Source organism: Sarcophilus harrisii, chromosome 2, assembly GCF_902635505.1.
Source record: "Sarcophilus harrisii chromosome 2, mSarHar1.11, whole genome shotgun sequence".
Classification (NCBI taxonomy): Eukaryota; Metazoa; Chordata; class Mammalia; order Dasyuromorphia; family Dasyuridae; genus Sarcophilus; species Sarcophilus harrisii.
The window spans coordinates 407,571,110-407,589,125 of NC_045427.1; the positions used below are offsets into that span (position 1 = coordinate 407,571,110).

The 18,016-nt window shown below is 37.6% G+C and overlaps 1 protein-coding gene across 1 annotated transcript in view; it reads right to left on the minus strand.

Annotated features, from left to right (window-relative positions):
* The window catches only part of STK10 (serine/threonine kinase 10), a 130,387-nt gene that overhangs the window by 43,597 nt on the left and 68,774 nt on the right, over positions 1–18,016 (minus strand). Inside the window, exons 5-7 of the mRNA XM_031953667.1 lie at positions 11,484–11,556; positions 7,116–7,310; positions 5,233–5,314 (exon numbers count right to left, since the gene is read on the minus strand). Of these exons, the coding sequence (XP_031809527.1) occupies positions 5,233–5,314; positions 7,116–7,310; positions 11,484–11,556 (350 nt within the window). The remainder of the gene's footprint in view (positions 1–5,232; positions 5,315–7,115; positions 7,311–11,483; positions 11,557–18,016) is intronic.

The following is an 18,016-nucleotide window of genomic DNA, read 5'->3' on the forward strand; positions in this document are numbered from 1 at the left end:
TAGCCCCAGTATTTGGGATAGTGCCTGACATTGTCAGCACTGAACAAATTCTTGGTGACTCACTGGGCTCCCTTCTCTTAGCAGAAAGGTGGGTGTGGAATGTTATATATACAGTCTAATGTAGTCCTGTGTTAGTACATTTTGCCACCTTGTTTTTCTTTGTTATAAGGGAGAGTTCTACCAGAGCTAACACTTACCTAGCCTGTTAAGGTTTACAAAGTATTTTACATTATGTTATTTCATTTAACAACCTGTCGGGTAGGAGGTATTGTTATCACCCCCATTTTGCCAATGAGGAAACTGAAATTGAGAAAAGTCAAGCCCAGAGTCAAACAGTTAGTGTCTGAGGCAGGATTCAAATTCAGGTTTGTTATATAAATCCAGTACTCTATCCACTATGTTCTCAAGCAATCTCTTTTTAAAAATTTTTTTCATTAAAGCTTTTTATTTTCAAAACATATACATGGGTAATTTTTCAACATTGTACCTTGCAAAACCTTGTGTTCCAAATTTTCCCCTTCTTCCCCTCATCCTCTTCTCTAGATCGCAGGGAATCCAATATATATTAAATATATTAAAATATATGTTAAATCAAATATATATATACTATATATACATATTTATACAGTTATTTTGCTGCACAAGAAAAATCAGATCAAGAAGGAAAAAAAGCTGAGAAAGAAAACAAAATGCAAGCACAAACAACAACAGAAAGAGTGAAAATGCCATGTTGTGATCCACACTCAGTTCCCACAGTCCTCTCTCTGGGTGCAGATGGCTCTCTTCGTCACAAAATCATTGGATCTGGTCTGAATCATCTCATTGTTAGAAAGAACCACGTCCATCAGAATTGATCATTGTATAATCTTGTCATTGTCATTTACAATGATCTCCTGATTCTGCTCATTTCACTTAGCATCAGCTCATGTAAGTTTCTCCAGGCCTCTCTGAAATCATCCTGCTGGTCATTTCTTATAGAACAATATTCCATAGCATTCATATACCACTGATTCTCCAACTTCAGCATCAATTCATTTTCCAGTTTCTAGCCACTACAAACAGGGCTGCCACAAACATTTTTGCACATTTGGGTCCCTTTCCCTCCTTTAAGATCTCTCTGGGATATAAGCCCAGTACTAACACTGCTGAATCAAAGAGTATGCACAGTTTGATAAATTTTTGAGCATAGAAATAACTATGATATAAAAAGGCAGAGATAGTAAAACTTTTAGGAAGTCTATCCTAATAAGCAGTTAATAGTTTACTCAATTCAGCAAAAATTCTATGTCTTGTGAAGGGAGTTTTTCCTTAGTTATGAGCAAACTAAAATTTCAGCTCATTTACTTTCATTTGGTTTCTTCTGTGGAACTCAAGAACTACTAGCTATTGGGTTCTACCCTTAAAAGATGTGCATCGCAATGATATTATGTGCTTTTATATGTAACAGGGCACAGAAGTGGCATGGCACAGTAGACAGAATGCTGACCTTGGAGTCAACAAGACCCACATTCAAATCCTGCCACTGACACACATTTAACCATATGACACTGAACTGAAGTCATTACTTCAGGTCCCAGTGCTCTAGGTACCTCCTTAAGTTTGTAAATTGTAAAGAAGTTGATGACCTGCATTCATAGAGACCTTCTTTATTTGGGAGGAATGATAATAATCAAATGACAGGTCTAGTCCCTATCTCTATCTTAAAAATAATGGCAGATTCATAGAGTAGAAGGAACCTTTCTCCCAAGCCTCCAAAGGAATTATCCAGATAAATAAGAAACAGCATGATTTAGTATAAAAAGCACGGGCCAAGAGTCTAATCCTTTTTTTTTTTTTATTATGCCACAAACTAGAATTCTGAGTTTAAAGAATAAAAGCTCACATGAAAAGTGAATATTTTAATTTCAAAAGTGAATTATGTTAAAACACACGGGGGCATCTGAGTAGTACAGTTAATAGAACAGCCGCCCTGGAATCAGGAAAACCTGAATTCAAATCTGACCTTAGACTGTGTGACAGTGGACAAATCACTTAACTCTGATTGCTGAAACAAAAGTGGGGGGAAGGAGAAAAGGAAAGAGGGAAAGAAGAAGGAAGGAAGAAGAGAAGGAAGAGAAGGAAGAAGAGAAGGAAGGGAAGAAAGAAGGAAAAAGGGAAGGACAAGGAAGAGAGGAAGGATGCAAGGAAGGAAGGGAGAGAGAAAGAGAGAAAGAAAGAAAGAAAGAAAGAAAGAAAGAAAGAAAGAAGGAAGGAAGGAAGGAAGGAAGGAAGGAAGGAAAGAAAGAAAGAAAGAAAGAAAGAAAGAAAGAAAGAAAGAAAGAAAGAAAGAAAGAAAGAAAGAAAGAAGAAAAGAAAGATTTTATTTGAGGCATATAACAACCCTGCAAGGTAAGTACCATACAGATGTTAAAATTTTCATTTGACATAGGAGATAACTGAAGCTGAGAGGGGGGATGTGACTTGCCCATGGTCAAAAAGCTAGTAAGTATCAATGGAAGGACCTGAACCTAAGTTTTCCTGGATCCAAATCCAGGACTATATTCACAATATCATGATATCTGTTCAATATAGACACTCATCTGTAAAATATCTACATACATCTTCTTATGATAAGAAAAAAAACCTTGGCAAAAATTAAAAGCAGCATTAAAATATGAGATCTTATTAAATTTTTATAAATTCTCTAAGGGAGAGTCCATAACCTTTTTCATTCACCCATTCCAGCAGTTAACAATCCTTAGACAGGAAATTCTTCCTTGTATCAAATTGAAATTCCTCATGGTGAAGTTTAAACTCTATTTCCTCTTGGGCGGGAGATGGAGAACAGCTGGTCAACCCCCTCTAGTCCATATACCATTCTTAACAGACTACAAGATCCCCTTCCTTGTGAAAATAAATGGTCCCAAAAATGGGATTGGGACTTTTAGATTGTGGCTGATTAGTTCCTCCATCCTCCAGGTAAAGTAGGGCCAGTGCCTCCATTCCTTCTTTTTTTCTTTTCTTTTTTTTTTTTCTTCCTTCCTTCCTTCCTTCCTTTTGGAGTTAAGTGTTTTGCCTTGGATCACAGAAATAGTAAATGTCTGAGGCTGGATTTATACTCAGGTCCTCCTGACTCCAGAATAGTGTTATATTCACTAGGCCACATAATTGACCCTTCCCCTCTCCCCCACTACTTGTATGGTTTTCAAAAATTATCCCAAGCAGAGAAGTGACTTGATGGTTGAAGTTACAGGTTGCCACAGGCCCCAAAGCACTATTGTACAAGATAAATGGGATGTTTAATTGAGACAAGTTTTCTGGTAATCCTCTTTCACCAGCATTAATCACATATCATTAGTATTGGTGATAGGAGCTATGAAAGAATGGATGAAAACAACAACATCTAGAAGTAACTATAAAAAGCTTTTTTTAAGTCCGAGTTTCTTTTTTAAAATTTTTATTACACAGCATATAGCTTAGCAACCCAATGATTTTAAAAATACAATTGGTGTCCACTTTAAATTCTGTGCACATAAAACATTTTTTCCTAATAAATACTCCCCATTTTATTCCAACAAAAGTAATATAAAATGTGTAATATAGTATGGATAATTATATGTTTAATTATATCATGTTACATGTAATTATACATCATATGATATATAATAACAGTATTGCTCCAATCAGACAATGTACTGAAATCCTTTTTTTGTTTAAGTGTAGTTTCACTACTCTTTTTTTGGCATCGTGGTTCAGTGCCTCACTTTCAGAGCTACATCACTGTATGGTAATAAGTGATATTAAAATAAATGTTAAACCAAAGTTTTAAAAATGATTGATCTGAATTTCATTACCTCTATTGTTCATCTTCTTGAAAATAATAAGTAATAAAAAGACCAAATGCTGGTAGCCAAGAAGAGAAGCAAAGATATAGAACATATTGCTAACATCACTAGCTCAGAACAGGATTGAATTATTCTTGACTTAAGTTATTGCAATAGAGTGAGTACATGAAATCAGAAAGCTGCTCAGGTGAAGAAAGACCCCCTGAAGTTTAGTTTATCTGGAGAAGTCATCCCCCTAATGGCTCTTAGGTCTCTGCTTTCTTTAATAGAGTAGAGTTGGTCTTGGGGAACAAAAAAAGGCAACACAGTCAGAGATAACAAAATGAGGTCAGAATTCTACAGATTATAAGCTAAATCTTATGACCTGGTTCAATATAGGGACAGGAAAACCCAGAATAAAAAGGAGGTAAGGGAGAAATAGAGGTTATCTCAACTCCAAAGATATGATATGGTCACATAGAACCTAAAAGGTCATGAATTTATAGAAAGAGTATGAGAAGTTACAAGTTACTGGATGAATTCCAATCACCCCCCCTGCCACCAACAATATATCTGATCTTAGGCTAATCACTTGACCTCTTTCAATCTCAGTTTCCTCTTCTGTAAAACAAATGGGTTGAACTAAATCAAGGATTTTGAATTTAGGGTTCATGAATTTAAAAAATACATTTTGATAATTATATTTCAATCTACTTGTTTTCCTTTGTAATCCTCTGTGTTATTTTATGCATTTAAAGACATAGTTCTGAGAAGGGAGTGCCTAGGCTTGACTAGATTGCCAATATGGTAAATTGGTCAATTGATATGACACCAAAAAAAGTTAAGGACCCCTGAACCAAGGGGATCTTTACAGTCTCTTAGTAGCTGTAAATACTATGGTCCTATGAGTTGACTAGATGGTATCTGAAGTCTCTTCTAGGTAAAACATTCAAAGTTTTAGGCTCAGGAATTCATGCATCCAAACAAATGCTTACTTATATGCAAAGGACCTAAACTAACACTGGAAATTCTAAGGGAAAAAATTCTCTGCTCTCAAAGAGCTTAAATCTACTGGGATGATATGATTTGTACACAATTGTACACAACAATGTAGGGTATAAAGGAAATCTAACATTTTGTAGGAATATTTATGATAGAAACATTTTGCGTGGGGAGTGATGGGGAATAAGAGCCTTTTTTGGTAGCTTCTGACCTAAACTATAAAGAAGAAAACAATTCTGAAAGGCTGAGATGAGTAAAAAAGTGCAAGTCAACACATGGGAGATGGCCTTCACAAAAGTTTGGACATTAGAGGGGTACACTGAGTCCAGGCTCAATAAGTTCTAGGTAACTTACACATTTACTGCCATCCTTTAAGTGATCTAATCCTAAAAGTTAGCAGGAATGAGGAAGAGAAGACTCGACTTACTTCTAAGAGCTGTGCAGCACTGGGTCGGGTCTCTGGATTCTTATCCAGAGCAGTCTTCAGGAAGTCCCGGAACTCCAAGGACCTGTATGTAGATATAAAGATTAGCTGCAAGGTCAAAATGGAGAGGAAGTTCAGGAAATTTGACCCACAAGTTCCCCTTCAAGTCTCTTGCTAATTACATCCTCTCTGAACAAGCTGTCATTATTCCTTCCCATCTAATCCCCTTTCTTAGGCCCAAAAGACCAATCTTTGTTGCCAGAAAAAAAAAAAAAAAATCCTACATACCCAACCTAATGTGTAAGATGAATGAAGAAGGCTGGCTGGTAGTAGAGCTCAAAAGTGAACTACTGTACCACCAGATCTACTTAGGAACAAGTTCTGGCTGCAGGTAGGATTCCTTTTCTCTGACTGTGTACATTATTTAACCAAGGCCATCAAACTGTCAGTCCATAACTCTCTGAGTTGTTTTACCTTCTGCCAACCCTAGGTGAAAGTTTTCCTTTACACCAGTCCACAGCATTCCTAGACTTTCGACTGGTGCTCCAAGCCAAAGCAATTCTTGGTCCAAAGAATCAAAATCATTTCAGCTTATCTGCCCAGAAATAGGCACTCTCCAAAGGAGAGACTGCTTTGGAAATAAAGGAAGAAGAGGCCAATTGAAAAAGCTTAACCTAATATGGGTGGAAACAGACTCAATAAGGCTTCTCTGTTTCTTATGAGAAACATGATGAAATAATATCATGACTGCCAGCAAGTCTATAGCATTTATTAAAGGAGATACACACACACACACATTTTAGGAGAGACTTGAGGCTTCAGGCCAAGACAATATTATAGAATCATTTCAAAATATTTCAGTGGATCTGTTCCCAAATGGGGGACAGAGAACCAGTTTCTAATGAGGATGATATCTATCCTTTCAGCTTTACATTGAGCAGTGAGATCATAAAATATTAGGACTAGAAGAAAGCTTACAAGAACTCTAGTCCAATCCCCTAATTTCCTCACAAGGAAAATGAAGCAGAGGATTAAGCAGTCCGCCTAAGGTTTCACAGTGAGTAGCTGGAACACAGGGCTCCTGCATGTTGGTCCAGCTCCTTCCATATACCAGAGTGCTTCTAAGTCTGGCTTTGGTTTTTTGTTTGTTTGTTTGTTTTCATTCCTCTCCTGGATGTTTGATTAGTTATATAACTTGGTTTGATTTCTATGGGAATCCATGTATGTTTGCTTAAGGTCTCTGAAAGTAATGAGGATTGATAAGGAAATAGGAAAATTTTCCTGTGTCTTCTCAACACAGGAAAATCACAACAGCTGTCTTCGATATTTAAAGGCCTACATGGGAGGAGAATTTAGATTTGTTCTCACTGATCCCAGAAGGCAGAGCTGTCCAAAAGTAGAATAGCTGCTTCTGGAGACAGTGTTTTGTCCCTCATTGGAGGGTTTTAGTCAGGGATTGGATGGCCAACTGCCAGGAAGGTTGAAGATTTTCCTTGGGAATACAAAGTAGACTTCAAGGCTCTTTAGATACTCCCCAATGCACAGGTTTTATCATCGTATGAGGACCAAAGAAGACAGCCTAGAGATATTGGAGAGTAAATCATCACACTGAGCTTGACTGTTGAGCTAAAATTATATTTGCATGGTCAACCTGAAAGCAGTGATGATGAAGGGTCTTGTATCACAGCTTCTGTGGCCCAGTGATTTCTGAATGCTGCTATGACTTCTTCCTATCCTGAGGGGTTCCTGCCTTTCTAGTTTTTCTGGTTGATCCTGAGTAATGAATAGCCCTTAGGGTTAACCTCCCATAAGCAGAAGCTGAACTCTACTTGAGTAATTTAAGTTCACTCTATAGATGCCATAATCAGGTCCACTTTTCTTCTTACCATTTGGATGGTGTGAGGAGTGTAGGGGGGTCTGACTTGGCAATCTTCAAGAGGACTCGCATCGGATTCAGTTCATGGTGAGGAGGCTCTATCTGCGCCATCTCAATGAGTGTGATGCCCAAGGACCATATATCAGCCTTGTAATCATAAGGGGTATCTTTCATGGTCTCACACATCACTACCTCAGGAGCCATCCTGAAACAGACCCAGCATGCCATGGAAGAGAACAGAGTGAGAGTTAAATCCCTAGCATATATGCAAGGTTTCTATTTGAAATTAGAATTTGATGTGGCAACAAACCCACATCTATGTGTGAACAGTCTTTCCTGACCATTGATTTACTTCACTTCCCATTGTCTTTCCCTTTTGTTCCTGCTGCTGTTGTCCTTCTTGACTAGACCTTTTGTTTTTGTTTTGTTTTGTTTTTCCCATTGACTTAGGGAGCATCTGGTAAAGATCTTTCTCTACCAACAAAATTTAGAATTTCCTCTTCCATTATAGGCATCTGGATGGTACGATGAAAAAGAGTGTAAGTCTTGGAGTCAGGGATATATCCAAGTTCAAATCCTGCCTCCGACGTTTGCTTGGCCCTAGATAAGTCACTTTGAGATAGATGATTCTAATTAGATTCCTATTTTATTCCAATCAGTATTAATCAGTTCAGTGTAATTCCAAAGGGGTAGTGATTATAATTATCTATTAGTATATTAATCAGTCTAGGCAACTAATATGAACATAAGAATTATATATAGTAATATATATTTTACATATGTTATATTTAAGAATAATTAGATTCTTTCTTTCTTTCTTTCTTTTTTATTTAATAGCCTTTTATTTACAGGTTATATGCATGGGTAACTTTACAGCATTAACAATTGCCAAACCTCTTGTTCCAATTTTTCACCTCTTACCCCCCCACCCCCTCCCCTAGATGGCAGGATGACCAGTAGATGTTAAATACATTAAAATTAGATACACAATAAGTATACATGACCAAAACGTTATTTTGCTGTACAAAAAGAATCAGACTTTGAAATATTGTACAATTAGCTTGTGAAGGAAATCAAAAATGCAGATGGGCATAAATATAGGGATTGGGAATTCAATGTAATGGTTTTTAGTCATCTCCCAGAGTTCTTTCTCTGGGGGTAGCTGGTTCAGTTCATTACTGCTCCATTGGAAATGATTTGGTTGATCACATTGCTGAGGATGGCCAGGTCCATCAGAACTGGTCATCTAGATTCTTTCTTATAATAAGCCCCCAAACTTTTAAATCTAAGCTATAAGTTCTCTATTCACTAATTTATTAAAAAGTTTACTTGCTAACCATGAAATGCTGACTAAAGCACCTCCACCCTTTTGGCCTGATGAATATGCAGCCAAAGCTAGTGTGGATGAGATGTCTTGACATGATTTGGAAAGTTCTCCAAATTACTTTTGTATCTCTGAACTACCTTCTCTTGCTCAACATGAGGAGGGGCCCATCTTATGACCACTGAGTCAGCGGAGATGACCCTTGCCTTGCCCATCCTGTGACCACCCGTGCTGATAGACCATTTCTGATCCTCCTGGAGGTCAAGAGCAAGGTCTACAAGTCAATGAGATGCTGTCTATTACTTTGCCTCTTATGCGTATCTGGGTAGCACGTACTACAGAGGTAAGGTTCTGGGCATCTCAGATCATGAGGAAGATTAGAGATCTCATTTATCTGGTCATAATTTTAATAAATGGTTATTGGCTCAGAGTTCTGACTCAGTTTCTTTTATGGTAGACCGGACAATTTTGGACCCCACAACTTAACCTATTTCTAACTTAATTTTCTGATCTGTAAAATGGGGCTATAACAACTATCCCCATCTGTTCTGAGGATCAAAAGAGATAACATATGCTATATAATTTTTAGTTATAATCTTAAGAGTTAATTATAGTCGATGAAAAGGGCCCTGAGAGATTAAACGACTTGCCAAGGATAATACAGCCAATATGATACATATAGTATCAGACACAGGCTTTGAACCCAGGTCTTACTGACCAAGATCCTCATCCCATTCCTCCCCACATTAACTCTTCTATCCTTATTTTCTTCCTCCTTGCCCCACCTCTTCCATGTCAGACTGTAATTGTTGATTCCTACCACCAGATGGCAGAAGAAATCAGAAGGAGTAAGGAGAAAGACACAAGGGAGCTCCCTCCGAGTGGGGATATTTTTAGGGGAAGGGGGAAAACAGGGGAAACAAGAGGAGGATGGGGCATAAGAGGGAGAGTAAAGCAGGGGAAAGTGCTGGAAAATAAAAATACAAAAAAGAACAAATTTGGTAGAAGAGAGAAATTGATAGAAAAAGAAAAGAAATAGATTGAGGGGAAAAGGAGAGAAAGGAGAGCAGGGTAAATTAAGGAAGAAAAGTAGCCAGCAGCACTTAAATATAAGCCATTTTCCCTCACTATGGATAGCCACAAATGTCAGGGACTTCCCCACATTAAGAAAACTTGGTTTATGATAACCTAAGCTTACTTGACAAATAAATTAGAAAACACTCTGCACTTAGAAGATCTTTTGTTTTTAAAAAAGATTCATCACGAGTTTAATTCTGATAGTGAATTCCCTTAGCAATTGCAAAAGTTCAATTCACATTCAACTTCAGGGGAATGTACAAGTGATATAGTTTTTCTGTGTAGGAGAAAATGGAGCAACTATTGCTTTCTCAATCCTAGCTTCCATACCCAATGCAATACAACCTTTCCTGGAATCATCTGCTACAAAGGTACTTTTAGGAACAGTTCCTGCTTTTATCATTTTCCATATAATTTCTGAAAGTTAAATGCCTTGTGTATTTGGAATTCCCCATCTATAAACAGGATTAGAACACATAGCCTGTAAGATCCCTTCCAGCCCCAAATCTATGATCCTATGACCCTTTTCAGAGATCATCTCATGAGTTGAGTGAACTGTGATTTCTGTACTCCATTTGAGCTTAATTCATATGTTTCATCTCTGCCTTTCTCTATCATGCACTGAAACTGTCTAACAAATAAGCTGCTAGTTTTATTTTTCATATACAATTATCAACTCCTGTATTAGTGCTCCCAGAGCTTCAAAAACATTCAGGGCAAAAGGTCCACCAACCTCACATATCAAGTCAGAATTGAGAAAAGCCTTAGAGAGCTACTTCCTTAACTATTTTACTATGAGAAAACTGTGTCTAAGAGAATTGAAATGATTTGAACAAGATCATACAGCTAAAAAGTGAAAAAGCCAGAAACTCAAAAGCAATCTTTGATGCTAGAAAGGCATCCTGAGTCCACGTGGTGAACACAGAGCTGCTTTTGGAGTCTGAAAGATTCTGGATTCAAGTCTTATCTCACCATGACTTTGTTCAAGTTACTTAACACCTCTAAAAGTCTTGGTTTTCCAATTTGTAAAATAGAGGTAGAAACAAAAGCATTTCACAGTGTTTTGAGAATCAAATGAAATAATGTATATAAAGTGATCCATAAACTATGAAGTTATAGAAACACCTTAGCAATTACAATTACTATTATTATATCATGTCTTTCTAGTCTTCATACATTAATTTCCGCCCTCCCCTTTCTTTCTCTCCCTCTCTATTTATATCTCTCTATCCTTCCTGTCTTTCTGTCTCTCTCTTCATGTTTCTCTCCCTTTCTCCTTCTTTTCCTCCCTTTTTCACTCTCAGTTTCTCTGTGTTTCTCTGCATGAGTGTTTCTCTGTGTCGGTGTCTGTATTTCAGTCTGTCTCTGTCTCTCTTCCTGTCTCTCTATCTGTCTGTTTATCTATCTTCTCTCTGTCTCTCTCTCTGTCTCTGTCTGTCTGTCTCTGAATCTCTGTCTCTGTCTCAGTCTCTCTCTGTCTTTCTCTCTCTCTCACACACACACACACTCTTTGGTTTGTTTCATACACTTGTTTTTTTGTTTTTTTTTTCAATCAATTACTAAGTATTTATTGAGGGCCACTCAAGAGTTTAGCCCTACACCTGGCACTGTCAAGAACCAAAGTAATCTAATACATGATTCCTGATTTCAAGGAATTTTATAATCCAGAAGAGGAGGCAATACTAATGTTCATGAAACAAATAAATGGTAGAGAACAATGTACAATTAAGTGCTAAATTATATGGTACAAACTCTAAGTGCAGTAGGAATTTGCTAAAGACTGAACAAACAATAAGGATGGAGTAAAAGGGAAGGCAGACCTTGATTTGAGTCTTGGACAATGAGTAGATTTAATTATTCAACTAAAATGGTCATACAGCAAGTAGATTGGGGCAGGGAAGAGCAAGGGAGGTGAAGGAAGAATCTTTGGCTTAAAGTTCAACTTCAGATCCAATTTCCAGAAGCTAGCTTACTCACCAGTAAGGTGTTCCTATGAAGGAATCTCGTTTCTGCAAAGTTTTCAGATTCTTGGCAGATACACCAAAGTCAGCTGCAAGGCAAAAATCTCAGATAAGGAATCTTGCTGGCATTCCTAGCCCTGATCCCCGCAGGTTATAAAATTTCTGACAGATTAAAAAGCTTCTGATGAGAAATTCAATGACCACCGAGGCATACTCCAAAAAAAAAAGACCCAAACCTCCAAATAACAAGAAAACATTAGCCAGAAGTCCTTCAGACATCCATAGCTATAGGCAGAAGAATATGAAGTTAGATATACTGATTTGAGAGTATTCTTTCATAGTCACAGAAAAATCATCATCTTGATAAACAGAGTTTTGGATAAAATGAAACCTTGACAGAAGAGAGGATGTCTTACTGGAGCATAGAAAATATGAGGCTATGATAAAGTATACTTCCCATCTCCTGGACGACAGGTGGTGGATTATAGAGACAGAATAAGACATACATTTTCAGATATAGCCAATGTGTAGATTTATTATGCTTGGTTATAATTATTTGTTATGAAGGAGGACTTTTTTTATTGGGGACAGGGGAAGAAGTAGGAGAGGTATTAAAGGGATAATGTGGGAAGTGATAATGATACTCAAAAAAAAAAGGAAGAAATGCACATTGATGAAATGTTTTTAAAATAGAAAAGAGCAAGGTGAAGTTTGAAAGGGTTCGGTAGATACCTCCATATTACAGTTATAATAACAATAATAACATTTATTTAGCACTTACTATGTACTAAGCACTGTGCTAAGTGCTTTACAATTATTATCTTATTTAATCCTCACAACTCTGGGAGGAAGATGCTATTATTATTATTCTCACTTTAAAGAACTGAGACAAACAATTTAAGTGACTTGCCTAGGGTCACCCAGCTATTAAGTATCAGAAGTAGCATCCACATCCAGGTCTTCCTGAGCCCTTACCATTACCTCATTCTACCTCTCTCAGGAATTACAGCTGATGTGAAATCAAGAACTACTTGGCACATGTACTTGTGCAAAATGAAAGCTTTAAGTTTTGAGAGTTTGAGTTTTCAAAACAAGAAATATAAACTATCAACACCCAAGTGGGGAAAAAATTCTCTAAATCACTAAGAAAAACATTCATTCAAACAATCTAAGGTTTTACATCACACCTATGAAATTGTCAAAGATGATTCACTTTGCTCTAGACCTGTGGTTACATGGGTATAAGGAGCTTTCAGTATAGGAACTCCCTCCACTTGTACAGTATAAGAATTCATGGATAATTTAATCTTAGAAAACTGTTTAATAAATGATGGAAATTAACCATGTTATGGGAACTATGGGCAGTCAAAAACTCTTACTATGTTGCTAAGAGCTATAAATTAGTACAATTATTGTGGAAAACTATTAGGACAGTGAGAAAAATCACTAACATGTTCATTCTCTGACTCAGCAAATAACTTACTGAGCACATAATCCAAAGGGCTTGATGACAGAAAAAAAAAATCCTACATATATACCAAAATATTCCCTGGTCTCACTCTTTGTAAAAGCAAAAAACCAGAAATAGAGCAGATACCCATCATTTGGGAGATTAGCCAAGTAAATTGTGACATATGAAAATAATGGAATATTATGTTCCTTACGACAAATATGAGGAATTCAAAGAAACATGAAAAGACTTGTATGAACTGATTCAGAACAGAGAAGCATAGAACAGAGAATAATAAAAATAATTATTATAATGTAATGATATAAAAGGTATATTATATAAGAGATTTGGATTATATATAATCTTGGTTCCAGAAATTGATGAAACACACTTTCCTCTTCTTGATAAAAAGGTGGTGGACTATAGGTACAAAACGTTGCATGTCTTAATAGATTGCAGTCACTGCATCTGCTTGTTTTACTTAACCAATTCTCCTTGAATCTCCTGAGGGAGTAATTGTGGTTTAGGCAGTCTATTTTTAGAACAAAGCTTCTTTGGGAGCTGGTCCACAGACCTGGTTCTGAGTTCTGAAGAGTATATAGCTTGGCTGCTAATAGAAAACAACATAGAGGATGTCCAGTGAAGGACAGCTATAGAAATAAGTAAAAAGAAGATCCTGGTAGGGATGAAAGATAAATAGACAATGTCACATTGAATAATAGGTAACATTTACACAAGACTTACAATTTGCCAGGCCTGTAGTAAGATCTCATTTGTTCCTCATAACAACCTGGAAGGTAGATTCTATTATTATTCCCATTTTATAGATGAGGAAACTGAGGTGAACAGAAGTTAAATGACTTATCCAGGATCATCCAGCTAGGATGTATCTAGGATGTATCAGATTTGAATTCAGGATTTCCTAATCCTAGTCCTGGGTCTCTATCCACATCTACCTGCCCCATATATTAAATAAAAAGAAGGGGTTGCCAAGAGATGAGAAAATATACCTGCCTCTCCTCCTTGCAGAGAGAAGGGACTTTCAGGGACTCAGTATAGTTAATGTATATTTTTTTTGTCTTGTTGAACTGCTTTCTATGATTATCTCTTTTTTTACTCTTTTTTGCCCAGGTTGGTTTGATGAGTTATGGAAGGAAAATGAAATTTAGAAATAAAACTGATATTGAATCATAAGATAGAAATAAAAATTTAAAAGTAGAGAAATGGAGAGAAGGGAAAAGAAAGGAAAAGAGAAGGGGATTACTTGAAAGTGGTAGAATGAAAGAAACACAGGCCTTGGAATTTAGAACCCTGGGTTCTAATTTCACCCCAGCTATTAGCCAGATATATGACTTTGCACAGGAAGGTCACTCTGCTTCTGTGCTAATTACACACACAAGATCACATTTAGATGGGAAGGGATCTTGGAAAACCATCCAGCCCAACTATCTCATTTTTACAGATAAGAATACTGAGGTTCAGAGTGGTTAAGTGAAACAGTTAATACATATCTGAGGTAGGATAGATGAAATCAAGTTTTTTGTTGTTTTTTTTAAACTCCAGGTCCATGGCTCTATACAATATGCCAATTAGTTGCCTCACCTGGTAATTAAAAGGAGAAAGAGAAAATAAATATATCTAAAGATCCTTTCCAGCTCTGATCTACAACTCTATATAGGGAAGAACTAACAGAATGAGGTATGTCAGAAGAAAAGCTAGAAGTTGGAAAGGCAGGAAGCTGGAAGTACAGCATTATTTGAATGTAGATAATCAAATGCACCCTTTAAAACAAAGGTGTTTAATGTGGAAGTCCAAGAACTTGGATGAAAAAAAAATCTTTATTTTTTACTAAGGTTTGGTTTCCCTTGTAAAGAGCTGAAAATCTGAGTTGATGCACTGAAGTCGCACAACCGAGCACTTAAGGCTAATTACCAACTGGACAACACTCTTAGCATATGCTTGGAAAATGGCCCTTCCCACTATTCTGTGCTAGTTCAATCATTTGGTGTATACAGAGAAATATGGGAAGGATGAGGGGGTGAGGTAAGACAAGCCAGAGTCACTTTGGTGGTACGAGGAAAAAGGAGGTTGTGGAGATCCTGCGTCCATCCAATTCACTTCTATCCCTAAAGACCAAGAATAAAGACTAAGGACTTTTGCTTGTCCTAACTCCTGCTGATTCTAAGGTATCCAGGGTGCTAACTCAGTCTTCACATTTGGTACCCAATGTGTGGACCAAGGACCCTAATTTCCCTGAAGAAGTCCCCAGTGACCAAGAAATAGGTGAGTGTTTTAATAGACAAACAGGGAACTTACTTTGTTAAGGGCTAAACTAGTAATCTTTTCTAGCTGAAATGAGGCAGATATTAGGAAAAGATTCTCCCCCAGCCCCAGCCCCACCCCCACCCTAAGGAGACACTATAGAAAACATACTTAAGTTGATCAAAAGACAAGGCTTAATTGTAACTTGGGAACAGATTTCTACACTCTTGGGTACATTAGAATGCAAGTCCCCTTGGTTCTTAAAGGAAGAAGATCTAGGATCTGATAATTGGAAACCAGTAGGAGATCAACTATGTGAATACTACAATGATAAAGGTCCTGATTCAATTTCCAAGGAAACATTCTATACATACAACATAATACAATTGGCATTAAAGAATCCCACAAGTTATAGAAAAAAGAAAAGTTTTTAGAACAGCCAGATGAGGAAGTGTGAGGAAAAAGAGGAAGACAAAGAACAGATTAATGGCAATATCACCAGAAGGCATGAGGAGTTAAGTGATGGTGAAAGGCGTGGTGATTCGTTCTCACAGGGCAGCTTCAACTCCACCTAAATGGGAACTTCACCTACCAAGATGGAGGAAGGAGGAGTAGTGGGAGGGGAAGTGATACCACCAGCACCTCCCCCCAGCAATCAACCCCTCTTATGACTAGATTGCAAAAGGCACTACTTAAAGCCACAGAAGAAGGGCAGGATTTAGCTGATTTGAAAATAGGAATGTATCCTGTGATTCAACAGTTTAACTCTTCAGGTCAAGAAAGTAGAAGATATATCCTTTTTATACAGAAATCCTCAAAGACCTGAAAAAAGGCTTGTACTTTTATGAGGCTACATCAGCTTATGTTAAGATGTTATTACAGAATTTGGCTTATGAAGTCTTAACCCCTAGGGACTGGAAATCTATATCAAGGACATGTTTAAAACCTGGACAAAACTTGTTGTGGCTTTCTGAATATAGTGAGCTCCGTAAGATACAAGCCCAACAAAATAGTCATAGTAGAGTTAATCCTCCAATCACCTACGATAACTAACAGGTGTGGGTTCTTATGTAGAAATTTCAGTACAGATTAATTACCCCATAGCAGCATATGAGCAAATTGCTATCAAATCATGGGCTTTTCTCCCTGGTAAAAACAACAAGGGAGAGGCCTTCACAAAAATTGCACAAGGGCCAAATGAACCCTTTGCTGATTTTGTGGGACATTGTCATATGAACTAATGGTGAAAATGCAGTAACAGACATTATGATAAGTCATCTTGCTAAAGAAAATGCTAATGAGGTTTATAGAAGAATTATACTAGGACTACATAAGGATGATCCTTTAAAGGAGATCATAAGACGCTGTGCCACAGTGGACACAAATGTCTTTTATAGCCAGGCTATGATGCAGACTTCCCAAGATCTGAACATGGGAAGATGGGTCCCTTTTGGCAAGGGACTACCAGAGATACTTGTCAATGCTTCCAATGTGGTAAAGTAGGGCATCTGAAAGCTCAATGTTGGTATAGAGACAAAGTGAGAAAACAGGGTGGGAGAACAAGACCCAAAACCCCATGTCCAAAATGCAACAGAGGCTTCCATTGGGCCTCAGAGTGTAGACTGATTCAGGGAAATGGGATGAGGGGCTCAGCCCCAGGGCCTAAGATAAAAAATACTTGGGGCATGATGGCAGCCAATGTTACACCCAGGAATCGTTGGATTCTCTGAGACATGATAAGACTGTTTTAGGATTTAAAAACCCTCAGGAATCATTGGACTTTCTGAGAAATGATAAAACTGTTTCAGGACTTCAAAATCTGCAGGAATCATTGGATTCCCTAACACATAAAAAGACTGTTGCAAAACTTCAAAAACTTGCGGGGATCAATGGATTCTCTGACAAGTGAAGCAATGAACAATAGATTGGTTTTGGAGTATTTCTTGGATGCTAAAAAGGTGTATATGTGACTGTTGTTTACATACCCTCCTTCTAGGACTTCTGGAAATCTTTTACAACACCTTGTTGATTTATATTGTTTGTTATATCATTACTTGCATGTACAATTCATGTTTGTTACACCACATTGAGGCTGCACCGGTTGTGGGAAGAGTCATCACTAATAGCCTGTGCATTATTGCTATGTGCTTGGGTAATACCTCCCCTGCCGATGGGTTTGTGCATACCTGTTTCTAATAAGATCATTCAGCCCAGAAAGCTGCTAGCAATCCCCCACTTCCCTTTGGTGCTTTTCATCTCCCTTCCTGAGATGTTGGGGTGTGATCATTTCCTTTTTAGTGCTTTCACCTCCCTTCCTGAGAAGTTGGGGGGGGGAGAGGGCGTGATCACCTCCTTTTTGGGGTTCTCACCTCCCTGAGAAGTCAGGGATGGTGTGACCACCTGTGTTCTAAAACAAAAGAAAGCGGGAGATGAAATTCTGAGTTGATGGACTGAGGTTGGACAACCAAACATGAAGGCTAATTACTGATTGGACAATATTCTATTAGTATATGCTTGGAAAATGGCCCTTCCCACTATTCTGTGCTGGTTCAATCTTTTGATGTATACAAAGAATTATAAGAAGGATGAGGGGATGGAATAAGATAAGCCAGAGTCACTTTGGTGGTAGACGAGGAAAAAGGAGGTCATAGAGATCCTGCGTCCATCCAATTCACTTCTACCCCTAAAGAATAAAGACCAAGGACTTTTGCTTATCCTGACTCCAGCTGATTCTAAGGTATTCAGGGTGCTAACTCAGTCATCACAGTCCCTTATAACCCTATGTATTTTATTTAATGCATTTAAAAATATTGTTCATGGAAGAGATCCATAGACTT